The 12,671-nt window shown below is 33.1% G+C and overlaps 6 protein-coding genes across 6 annotated transcripts; 4 read left to right on the forward strand and 2 right to left on the reverse strand.

Moving 5' to 3' along the window:
* Positions 1-23: 23 nt before the first annotated feature.
* spc98 (spindle pole body component 98) lies at positions 24-1,479 on the forward strand (the record flags this gene model as incomplete). The annotated part of the gene is made up of 4 exons (XM_004356038.1): positions 24-366; positions 437-675; positions 746-1,220; positions 1,346-1,479. 4 exons carry the CDS (start codon positions 24-26, stop codon positions 1,477-1,479), a joined length of 1,191 nt encoding a protein of 396 aa, XP_004356091.1.
* A 220-nt stretch (positions 1,480-1,699) lies between these two features.
* DFA_08604 (spindle pole body component 98) lies at positions 1,700-2,537 on the forward strand (the record flags this gene model as incomplete). The annotated part of the gene is made up of 3 exons (XM_004356039.1): positions 1,700-1,872; positions 1,955-2,246; positions 2,316-2,537. 3 exons carry the CDS (start codon positions 1,700-1,702, stop codon positions 2,535-2,537), a joined length of 687 nt encoding a protein of 228 aa, XP_004356092.1.
* Positions 2,538-2,650: 113 nt separating this feature from the next.
* On the reverse strand, positions 2,651-4,957 carry DFA_08605 (WD40 repeat-containing protein; the record flags this gene model as incomplete). The annotated part of the gene is made up of 3 exons (XM_004356040.1): positions 2,651-4,273; positions 4,373-4,501; positions 4,598-4,957. 3 exons carry the CDS (start codon positions 4,955-4,957, stop codon positions 2,651-2,653), a joined length of 2,112 nt encoding a protein of 703 aa, XP_004356093.1.
* A 630-nt stretch (positions 4,958-5,587) lies between these two features.
* Positions 5,588-9,424, forward strand: DFA_08606 (uncharacterized protein; the record flags this gene model as incomplete). The annotated part of the gene is made up of 4 exons (XM_004356041.1): positions 5,588-5,953; positions 6,023-6,869; positions 7,273-7,505; positions 7,577-9,424. 4 exons carry the CDS (start codon positions 5,588-5,590, stop codon positions 9,422-9,424), a joined length of 3,294 nt encoding a protein of 1,097 aa, XP_004356094.1.
* An 844-nt stretch (positions 9,425-10,268) lies between these two features.
* Positions 10,269-11,036, forward strand: DFA_08607 (uncharacterized protein; the record flags this gene model as incomplete). The annotated part of the gene is made up of 2 exons (XM_004356042.1): positions 10,269-10,516; positions 10,601-11,036. 2 exons carry the CDS (start codon positions 10,269-10,271, stop codon positions 11,034-11,036), a joined length of 684 nt encoding a protein of 227 aa, XP_004356095.1.
* Positions 11,037-11,300: 264 nt separating this feature from the next.
* On the reverse strand, positions 11,301-12,062 carry DFA_08608 (haloacid dehalogenase-like hydrolase; the record flags this gene model as incomplete). Its single annotated transcript, XM_004356043.1, has 1 exon — positions 11,301-12,062. One exon carries the CDS (start codon positions 12,060-12,062, stop codon positions 11,301-11,303), a length of 762 nt encoding a protein of 253 aa, XP_004356096.1.
* Between the last annotated feature and the right edge of the window lie 609 nt (positions 12,063-12,671).

The raw sequence follows: 12,671 nt of genomic DNA on the forward strand, positions 1-12,671 counted from the left end.
ACTATTTGATGCTGGTTACAGTAATGAATGAAGGAAGAAAAGATAAATTATTAAAGTTTGGTGAATTGTATAGAGATATGTTACAATATTGTAAAAGAAATCATGTAATATTACAAATGTTATTGGATGATTCATTAATGAATTCAAATGTATCAAAACAGTCATCATCGGCATCAACCAATATGCAAGATCAAATTAAAAATCAACAAATCAAGATTACCAAATCAAATACACTACCAGAAATGATAAACGTATCATCACCAACTCCAAAAATAACAACAAACTATTTCATTAACAAAGAAATTGTTAAATCATCAAAACAACAACAACAACAACAACAACAATATAAATTAGATAATGTAAAATGTAAATTAATCAATTCAAATCAAAAATTGGAAACAAATAATTAATTAATTTAATTTAATTTAATTTATAGATCAAGAAGAAATACCAGAATCATCATTAATGGTAGATTTAATATTTGTATTACAAGGAATAGAAGGAAAATATATAAAGTTTTATCAAGATATTGATGCATTTTCTGTTGATCCATCTGTAAATGTTCCAAGATGTGTTAGAGATCTAGTCGGAAGAATATGTGAATTTGGTTGGATATTTAAACAAATCAGATTATTTTTAACAAGTCCCTTTTCTAAAAATGGTTTAACTAATCAAGTATGTGTTTAAACAAACAAAAAAAACAAATTGGAATATGTTTGGATACTTATATATATATATCGTTTAGAGTTTTTGTGCAGCAGTAAAAGATGAAATGACGGAATTTTATAGAACCATTGCATTGTTAGAGAGTGAGATATCAAGTAATACAAACAATGGACCAGATGAAAACCACATCGCAATGACATTAAAGGGAATGTTTGTTTGGATACAAGAACCATTACAGCGACTCAAGTTTTTGGCATCTTTGATTAGTGGTGTGGCAAGTCTAAAGGGTGGACAGACCATGTCGTATGTACACTGTTTTACAAGCCACGGAGACGCAAAGATTAGGAAAATGTTGGAGGATATAGTCGTGCGAGTTAGTCAGCCTATACTGGCAATGATCCAGCGATGGATATTCGAGGGTGAGATTAGCGATCCCTACGAAGAGTTTTTCATTGCCAAGTTTAGCTCGGTGCCACTAGAGAAAACGTGGCGTGAAAAGTATGCTCTTCGAACCACGATGATACCAGCTGCCATCCCACTACCAATGTGTCGTCGTATTTTGTTGCTTGGCAAATCAATCAACTTTATGAAGCACTGTTGCAAGGAGCCGTATTGGAGCGTGGATCGTCGTGCACTCAATCTATCGCTCTCGTCACTCGACACGATCAGTGACCTCGAGCTACAACTACCACGCGTCGTCGAAAAGACGGCCCAGCACAGCAGCAAGAGACTGCTGGATATCATGATTGGACGATTCAACTTTATCGAGCATGTGCAGGCACTCAAGCGATACATGTTGCTTGGACAAGGTGACTTTATCCAGTGTCTGATGGACACACTCGGCGAGGATCTTCTCAAGCCTGCGTCACAGCTATCGCGTCATCGTCTTGTCGGTATCCTCGAGAGTGCCGTCAGAAATTCAAATGCACAATTCGAGTCGGAAAACGTACTCAGACGACTCGATATATCACTGCTCGAGGAGAAACCCGGTTCGATTGGATGGGATATTTTTTCATTGGAATATCACATTGACATGCCAGTCTCTACCATCATCCAAAAACAAGACATTATCAAATACAAAAAGATATTCCATTTCCTATGGGGTGTCAAAAGAATAGAATATTCTCTCACTTCTATTTGGAGAAAAACTAGATCCTATAGTGATATTTTATCAAATCTAAAAGGTTTTACAAAAGATATTCAAAGGTAAACGAAATTAATAATATGTAACATTTTATTTAAATCAAATATTAATTTAAATTCTTTTTTTTATTGTTATTTTTTTTAGATCACATTTATTAACAAATGAAATGATTCATTTTATGACAAATTTCCATTATTATGTAATGTTTGAAGTAATAGAATGCTCATGGGAAAAATTATGTAAACAAGTCAATGAAGCTACAGACCTGGATCAATTGATTGAAGCACATTCAAAGTTCCTTTATGAAATTGGCACTAAAACTTTCCTAACCAATTCAGAAACCTGTTATGATAGTTTTAAAAAGGTTTTATCAATCATTACTAAATTTACAACTCTTCAAACTAATGTTTGTATTTTGGCTCATGCAATTAAAAAGGTAAATAGAAAGAATAGTCTGATCTCTTTCAACCATTCATTCATTAATTAATTTTATTTTTCTTTTTAGGAACAAATTTTAACAGATTCACATTATGTAAAGATAAATAGAGAATTGACAAATTATAAAACACAATTAAATTCAATTGCCAATGATTACAAACATTATTTCGATTTGTTTGAAAAGGAATTATCGAAATTAAAAATTCATCAAGATGTCAATCCAATTTCACTATTATACATGTTGGATTTTAATGAATATTATTCCAATACTAATCAAGATGATGAATGATAAATTTAATAAATCATTATATTAATATTATAGGCTAATAAAAAAAAATAGGATTTGTTTAGTTTACTTTCACAACATAATTTATATTGTTTCACTTGTTTTCTTTTATTTATTTACAAATGATAAGATGTAATATCAAGTGAATTTGATACTCTTCTAATTTGATAACTTGCAAAGATACCATTAATGTAGAGTACATGAAGTGTGATTGTAAATGGTATTGGTGAATTGGCAGGTGGTTGATTTTTAACCACCGAAAGTCCAGTAATAAAGGATGGACCTCCTGATGGAGCTGGAAGTACACACTCTGCCTCCAATACTGTAGACACCTTGTTGTCTGGCGTCTTATTCTTTTTAATCTTTAGCAATGCCACCTGCCTAGCCGGACCCTGTGATCCAACAATAATCAATGAAAGCTCTGGTACTACTTCGAGAAAAGCTAAACGATCGAGTTGGGTTTGAGCAACTGGAAAGGCTGTCGGCGTTGGATTGTTGGCAACCATTGCATCGTCGAGTGAAGAACTACTAAGAAATAGATTTTGAAAACATGAAAATACCAAATGACTAGGTTGAGATTGTCTATCGTGTTTGGTGTTGATTAAATTGAATGTAACTCCATCAAATGCTTTGTTTTGTCTTAATTCCTCCAATGCTCTTAATGTTTCTTCACTTAAAGTTAATTCTTCTTCTTCTTCTTCTTCTTCTTCCTCTTCTTCTTCTTCTTGTTGGTCTTGCTCTTCTTCTTGTTCTTCTTCATCTTCATTTTGATTAATATTTACATCACTACCAACATCATCACCATCAATTATTATCATACCATCTCCATCTTCATCTTCATCATCAAACATATATTCTTCGTCGTCATCATTATCTTGATCTTCTTCTTCTTCCACTTGTTCCATATTGTCATCGTCATAGTAATATTCTTCGTCATCATCATCATCTTCTTCTTCATCTTCATCCAAATCAATATAATCATCATACTCTAAAATTGCTCCATTATTTTCGTTATTATTATTATTATTATTATCGGTATCATTATTATTATTATTATTTTCATCAACAATTAAATTTTCTTGTTCAGCTTGATCAGCTTCCATTTCTTGTTCGTCTTCATCTTCCTCTTCATCGTCATTATTTGGAGGTAAAGGGACTGGTATTTCTTCATTTTCCATTTGATCGTTCATTACTTGTTCAACTTCAGCAATTTGTTCATCGTGCGTCATGCCAACCCAACCAAGATATTTTCTTTCCTTTTCGTGTAAACTGCTCTTGTGGATATGGTTGTGTTCCTCGGGTGTAGATTCTCTTAGATCTATCCACCTACACGCCCATCCCCACTGACTAAGCCTGAGCATCAACAGAGTTGATTGATTTTCGACATCCCATACACGAAGGAATTTGTCAATCGACACCGATACGATAAATCTACCGCACGGACTAAAATCCAGACAAGGTATATTGTGTTTGTGTCCTTGATAGGTTTTCCTATTGTAATGTGGATCTTCACTCCTAAGATCCCAACACACTATTTTAAAGTTATTAGAAGATACTGCTATCAATGGTTTAGTCGGACAGATAGCAATTCCCCACGTACTAGACCCTTCATTAAAAAAGCAAATAGGGTCACGATCCAAATCCCTTGTTACAATGATCCTTATAAATCCACCATCGTCAACTGTCACCACTACCTCCTCTCCATCCAATTTACCTATTCTAATTTGATTCACTGGAAACTATAAATATATACATATATATAACAGGGATATATATTGTTAATGACATATTCATATTCATATTCTTTCTTTCTTTCTTTCTTCATCTTTCTTTCATACAAGATTATTATTTAAATGAATTGATTTTAATCTTGTTTGAGGATTATCCAAATCAAAGACAGATATTGAATGTAATTCTGCAATAAATAGTAATCTATGTTGATTACTAACTGCCATTAAATTTAATTTCTATAAATGAATCAAAGTTGTAAGTTTAGTTGTCTATAGATATAGTTATCAAAGAAGATTGATATAATGTAGGGTATTGTAGTCTCTCTCTCTTACCCAATGAAGAATTTGAAGATTAGGTATTGAATTTCTTAATTGTATACATCCCATGTATCCATAGTCGATTTCATTCTTTCTATTTACAAGTTGAAGTTGGTTATTGATTGGAGGCGTTGAAAGATAATGAGAAGAGGATGTCAGAGAGGGACTTGAAGTCTTGCGAAATTGCCTTCGTTTGATTGATCTACCAACCCTCTCTTCTTCCAACCAATCTATATTTTGATCATCAACTATAACGCTATATTCCTCATGTTGTTGTTGTTGTTGTAATTCTCGTTCATGTTCTTGTTGAAGTTGTTGTAATTGTAATTGTTCATATTCACTGAATTGATGTGGATGTTGTTCTAATTCATCCATATCTTTGAATGAATAATGTTTGATGTGTTATTCACAGTTGTTTGTGTATTAATTGTTGTTTATGCACTATATCGGGCCGTATTTTGAATAGAGTGATACAATCTAGTTTGAGAATGAGGAGGGAATGCAAATTAAAAAATATTAAATTTAAAATTTTATGATGCAAGAACAAATCAACTTCAAAACAACCAAAGGATCCACCAATAATTATTGATAAACACATTCACTTTATATCAATCCTTTTCTTTATTCCATAACATTAATATTTTATCGTAGGATGACCCGTGGGTATTATCATCTATAGGTTCATTTAGCTCCTCTGTTGGTAATGATGTTCGACAAGTACGATAGTTGTAACTGAAGCTCTCATTGCCGTAAATAACATTGTCTCTCTGCTCAATTCAAGTTCATTTCAAGGACCTCTCTTTGGTATCCAGCTGTACTCCTTGTTTCTCTCTCTTTAAACCTGACTAGTTGGACTACAACCTTAGTTTAAAAAAATCAAATAATAAAAAGTTAAAAGATCTGCGTGATGATGATGTAAACAGACTACACTTGTCATTCACGATTGATTTGTTCTCTATACACATCATATATATATATATATAGAATAGATAGATATAGAGGAGAATGATAGCAAACAAGACTAGTTCTTCACTTTTAATTAGATCTTTGAGTAGAGGTGCTACTACATCGGTTGTATCATCAAATATCAAAAATAGTTTCAAATATTGTACCGTTACAACTCCAACGTCATCATCATCATCATCATTGTTTAACAACAATCAATTGGTTAGAAATACAAATCTATTCAGATCAATTAATCAACAACAACAACAAATCAATCAATATTCTACTGAATCAAATCAACAACAACAAGAAGAGAAAACAAAGAAATCATCATCATCATCATTCTTTAAGAAATCATTATATGTTCTTGCAATTACAACTGTATTGGGTGGAATTGTATTCTATACTTTGGATGAAACTGGAAAGGTTTGTATATTACATACAATATATAAAGAGATACATATCCTAAAACTCTCCTCTCTTTTCTCATTATAGTTAAAATATTTAAAAAGAATACCATTTAGAATTACATCTGGATTATGGGGAAAGATGGCATATACTGAATTACCAGAATGGGCAAGAGAACCAATTTACAAGACCTATTCACGTATGTTTGGTGTCATTCAAGACGAAGTTGAGAAACCATTCAAAGAGTACAAGTCGATGGGCGAATTTTTCTGTAGACACTTGAAAGACGGTGCTAGACCAATCGATCAGACCGCTGCTATGGTCAGCCCGGTAGACGGACGAATCATCTATTGCGGCAAGATTGACGAGCACTCTTTGGAGCAAGCCAAGGGTCTCACCTACTCGTTGGAGGAGTTTTTGGGTAGCAGCGAGTTTGCCAAGGTCAAGGGAAAAAAGAATCTCTATCACATTGGTATCTACTTATCACCAGGTGACTACCACGGTATTCACAGTCCTGCCGAATGGACCATTCAAGATCGTTACCATTTCCCAGGTTACCTATTCCCAGTGGCCAAGGTTGCAGTCGATAATATCAGAGGATTGTTTGCACTCAATGAACGTGTCGTTTTGACCGGGCAATGGAAACACGGTTACTTTTCACTGACACCGGTCGGTGCCTCCAACGTCGGCTCGATCGTCACCGAGTTTGACAAGGACTATCTCACCAACGACCCAAATGAGATGAAATACGAAAACAAGGAATTCTACTACAAATCCTACCACAAGTCGCCAGTCAAGCAACACCGCGGTGAAGAGTTGGCCTTTTTCAAGATGGGTTCCACCGTCATCATGGTCTTTGAATTGCCAGAAGGTAAATCTTATAATTTCGATGGTCTAACCCCAGGTCAACAAGTTAAACTTGGTCAAAAATTAGGTAATCTAAAATAAAGATCAAAGAAATAAATAAACAAAAAAAAAGTAATAATAATCAAAGAAAATTTGAATTTCTCAAAACATTCTTAACTTTTAGTAAACTCACCTCATACACATCATTCTTTTTATCATTCTTTTGATCAATAAACAAATAATAATAATAATAAAACAAATAAATAACAAACAACCATAACAACAAAAGAAAGAAAAAGATATATCTTTAAGGTTTACAAAAAAGTTGATGAAAGATTCTGTATTCTTTAGTGTATTTAGAAATCAATATTTAGTAAAGAACATATTCTCGAGTGTATCGATTGTCCTTCGGGACACTGATCCATCAGAAAAAGAAAATTGTATACACATTAGATCGTATAGTGATTGGAACAACGCAGATTTATTACTAGACTTTGGTCACGTTGGACTATTAATCGACAAGGTCAAGAGACTAGAACCAATTCATTTCTCGGAACGATCAATCTATCACATCTGTCAAACTGTAAAGTCATTTGATCACTTTCAACTACTCTACAACAAACTACGTCATCGATTTGTTGAACGTCTCATCATTCAATACGCTTGTCAAGGTGGCCAATTGGAGATTATCAAACTTTTAAGAAATCAAACTGAACCTCTAAAAGTATGTAAATTCTAATAATCATACTTGTAATGATGCATTAATCAATATTTGTGTATTTGTATTTGTATTAGTTATCAGATATAGGAGCATATCATGGAGCTGCAAGAGGAGGAAATATTAAAGTATTGGAATACTTGAAACAAGAAAGAGTTGAATTGTTATCAAGTGATATTCATGACAATACACCACAGGCATCAATCAACTCATTGATGGATTGTGCCAAACCATATTCAAAGACGGTCGATTGGATATTCAAGAATCTAGTTGAGAACCGTCCACCAGTTGGAAAGCAACTGCCAATCAGTGTCGATGAAAACCAAGGTAAACCATGGGGTGTAGAGGACTGCACCACTTGGAAGGAGAAACTTGATGTCATTCAACGATTCTTTAGACACTATATCAACGTTGATAAAAGGATATCATCTTTTTTAGACAATGCAAAAAAGAGACATTCGGAAGAGGATATCATCCGTGCTCTCACTGTCTATACCAAGCCAACCAGCCAAGATGTGCAAGAATACTATTACCGTTTGACATTTAATTATTTGACATTTGTTGGAAAGGCTTTGTTTAATAATAATGGTATCATTACTCAATTGGCAACCGATGAATTTAATCTATTGCAAAACAGTAATGACGTTGCACATGAAAAGAAAAGATTTAGATTGTTGGTTGCTTATTTGTTGGAGATTGAAAATGAAGTCATAGAAACCAATCCAGAATACAACATACCACCATCAAAAGTACCAGTGTATCCATTCTCACCAAGATATGTTTTATTGCACTTGGTTCAAGATATTGATTCGATCTATATTATCGATGAGATGTCTGCCACTCGTTCCCAACCAATCGACTCATACCAAAAGTGGAGAATGGTTAGTACAAGAGACGATCAACAAGGTTACAACTTTACCTTGGATTTCTATCAACAGTTGTACCAACTTTCAGAGGAACAAATGGAATCCAATGCATCTTTGATTGCCAAAATAATGGAACCACAGTCACTCGACATTCAACCAAAGTCACCAATGATGTTTAAATTGCTTTTGGAACAATACCCACAATTTAATTGGGCTGGCTGGTTCAAAGACTATGTCTACAAGTTACCATTTATGACGTTGGAAACCATGGGCGTTCTCATCGATCGCCAAGCCATTACACACAACAAAAACCTTGGGGCCATCCTATCTTATATTGCTTGCTACCAAAGACACGATATGTTGGACTATTTGTTTGAACGTATCCCCGTCTCTGAGATTGTCGGCTTTGCATGGGTATCTTTGTTTAAAGGGACGTGGAAGATGCTTGGTCAACTCAGAAAACGACTTCCCAACATCATCAGAGTGTCAGAGACTTGGCAACTAGGTAAAATAGGGTCGCTTGACTTTATCAACAGTGTCACTAGTCAACTGCCACTCAGCTATCACCTCCAAATCCTCAAGAATGCAATCCATCATCGTAAAAAGGAACTAGTCTTTGGATACCCACCAGACAAGCTCGACCTCTTGTCAAGATATGCGTCTGATCTCATGACCAATGTCAATGATCCAGAGATTTATGAATGGGTGAAAAAGATAGCCATGGAAAAGGGTGATGGCGTTTGGTTACCAGAGACAGCAATCATGAAAATATGTTCAAGTGGAGAAATAGAAGTACTAGAACATATCATTAAAAAGGATCCCGCTGTCATCAATCATCTCAAATCACTGAGACTGTCTACCTATCAAAACCATTCAGTCAGTCTCTTTTTATTTCTCTATAACATTGGCTACCAGTTCTCTGCCAAAACAGATTCCAATCATGTTTCAGCACTTGACCCAAATTCAAATTGGTTATCAAATATTCTATTGAAACCAAAGTTGATAGTATTGATAAATTACCATTTCAATATAATGATATTTCAACTTGGAAAAAATTAAATTAATTTTAATAAATTAATAAATAAATAAACAAATATAAAGCACTCTAAAAAAAAAAATTGTATTCATTTTTAAAAAAACATACACAGCTTACACTCCAACCAAGTTTTCTCGACTATAAATATAAGTATAGATCTATAGGTATAGGTCATTTCACCAAAAATCGTCGTCCCACAACTTGACTCAACTAGTACTCAATTCACTTATCGATGATCTTCTTTAATAAAGGTCTGATTTGGTTGTCGGTATCAAGACCTCGTTTGACATGAAGATCATACGTAATTTCTTTGGCTCCTCCCATGATACTTCCAACATTGAAGAACGTATTACTTTCGATGTTTTGTGCAATATTAAATCTAAAGATATGCTATAGTATTCTATTTAGGTAATCAGATCATTAGAATAAAGTTCGATATACTTTAAACCTAAAGTATAAAATCAACCACTTGCACATCAACAAAAATATTATGTATAGTAACATAGTATTCTTGTAGTAGAATTAGAATGCAATGACGAGTCTGCAAGGTAGAATTAAAAATGGAATTGGTCATGGAAGATTACTTTATCTAGTATGTAAACAACCATCAACAGTCTACTTATATTTTTAAATTTATACATCTAGATAAGTAAATATAGATCATTGTTACCTATTAGCTGCCAACAACCTATCAAGTACCCAAGAATGAACAGGGTAATGGTCTTGTTATAAAAAAATTGCTTTATTTTGTGTTGTTGTAAAGAAATTAATTAAACCAATTTTTTTTGTGCTTGATTCCATTACCCTTGTCGATTTGCTTTGCGCTACCATTAATAATAAAAGGGTAATAATTATTTAAATAAAAAGATGGAAGTCCATCAAAGCGATAATGAATCATCGAGTATATTTCAAAACCATAGTCAACAACAACAAGATCAACAATTACTAGTGTCTTCAACAACAGCAACAGCAGAAACAACAAATAATAATGAATCAAATAGTACAGAAGGATGTAGTAATACAGCAGATACAGCTACAACAAACAAGAATGAAAGATATAATACAATGTTATTAGAAACTATATATAGAGATAAATTATTACAATATCAACAAAAGTAGGTCAATGATGATGGTGATGAAAGATATTTTTATAAAAGAGAGTAAAACTAAACCTTTTGTCTCTCTTTCTCTCTTTTTAGGTTAAGAAAAGAATATGATAACTTGTTAAATGTACAAGTGGATACTATGAAAATAGATTATGAAAAGAGAATCATGACTCAAATAGATGAATTAAAGCTTTCTACAAACAAGAAAATGTTAGAAATTGTATTATTATTTAAACAAACCTTTGAAAATTATCAACAACAACAGGAAAAGAAAGTTGATTTGGATTTAAAACTTGTTGATAAACAACAACAAGAAAAGGAAGAAGAAGATGAAAAATTAAAATTGGATGATAAAGAAAAGATTATAAATGAATTAAAAATAGAGATTGATAAACAAAACAATCAATACAATCAACAATTACAATCAATCATGGAAATTATAAAAGACCTTACCGTTCAACAACAAGATACAACCATTAAATATCAATCTTTTCAAGAATTATTGGACCAATTTCCAAATGATAAATAATAATAATAAATAATATTTAGATTTGGAAACCCCGAGTTATAACAACGGGTGTGTATTTGTATAGAAAAGAAAATCGATATGAATTATTTATTTATATGTTTATAATTTTATTTGTTATTTGTTAAATTTTTCCTTTTATTATTATATTACATCTTTAATGTTTCATAAACCCGATAAACAAATTACTTATTTATATGCGCAATATTATGACCTTGATTGTCCCCCAAAAATAAACCATTGCCTATTTGATTCCATTTTTTTTGTTTAACTTGATTGTTGAACAATAACAGTTTCTTGTTGTGGAATATGTAATTGTTCTGAAATGTCAGTATTTGTTTTGATGATTGGATCGACGATGGTGGTATTTGAAACGATAAGGTCGGGGAAGATGTTGACAATGTCGTGAATTTCTTGAATGCAATAGTCGACAGATGGGCTTTCGGTGGTGCCACCGACCAAAACAGTGATCATACCAGCCTTTTTAGCACCCTCTAAATTATCTACAACGTCGTCGAAAAAGACACATCCGGCAGCATCGGTGGTGCCAGCCTTTTTCATAGCCATTTGATAAGAGACGGGATGTGGCTTGCTAAAGTCGCCAAGTTCCAAATACTCGATAGTGTCGTCGAAAAAGTTATCGACACCAAGCTCTTTGGTGACACGTTGACAATGTCCAAGATCGGCGTTACTGAAAATAATCTTTTTGATGGATGGGTTGATGCTGGCCAATACCTTGATCAAACGTTCGTCACGTCCAATATGTGCCTTGAGATTGAGTCCACCATGTACATAGTCCAAATAGTCGTTAATGTCGACTTGGTGGTCAATCATCAGACCCTTGAGTGTCAAACCATAGGTCTTGTAGTAGTGGTTACGAATCTTGTCAACCTCGTCGGCTGGCATCTTTAATATTTTCTCCATGTATTGTGTGATACGTGTGCTCACTTGTGTTGCCAATCCACATGATTTAGGATACAATGTCTGATCCAAATCAAACAATAATGTATGAATATTACGTGGTGCCATTTTATTTAATAATGATTTCATTATATTATTAAAAGAGTGAGTTTAGAGGGAAAGAGAGAGAGAGAGAGAAGGTATGTAATGTTGTGTGAAGGGGTATATATTGTAGTAGTATTATAAAAGCAGCTACTGTTTAGAGAATAATAATAAATAAGAAAAAAAATGAATATTTATATTAATCTATCTGTGCTGATGATGAGTTTAGTTTTGCTTTGCTTTGCTTTGCTTTGCTGCTGAAGTAATGATATATAAAGAAAGAAGAAATGAATGAATTTGAAATATGTGAATAATATTAAATTAATAAAGTAAATTATGATAATGAATGATGATTCTTTAAGTGCCCTTTTAAAAAAGCAGTAGTAAAAAATATAAAAAAAAGAAAAATAATTGAAAAATTGGTGTGTTTTCGACCATCCCATTGGACATCGGTTAAAATCATAGGTGGTGTTGTATCGTATAGTGAGTGACTTACTAAAATATCGCACCACCACAATAGTGTAGATGTACATCGTATACACGATTTATTTTCTTGTTATAAAATGTTTTTCTTACAACATTAAAATCCGATACGATTCGATTTAAGTTTGTTTAGAAAATTAAAAAGTGAGAAGT

Source organism: Cavenderia fasciculata (genome assembly GCF_000203815.1).
Source record: "Cavenderia fasciculata unplaced genomic scaffold Scf_ET2XIPL01COFD4-5, whole genome shotgun sequence".
Classification (NCBI taxonomy): domain Eukaryota; phylum Evosea; class Eumycetozoa; order Acytosteliales; family Cavenderiaceae; genus Cavenderia; species Cavenderia fasciculata.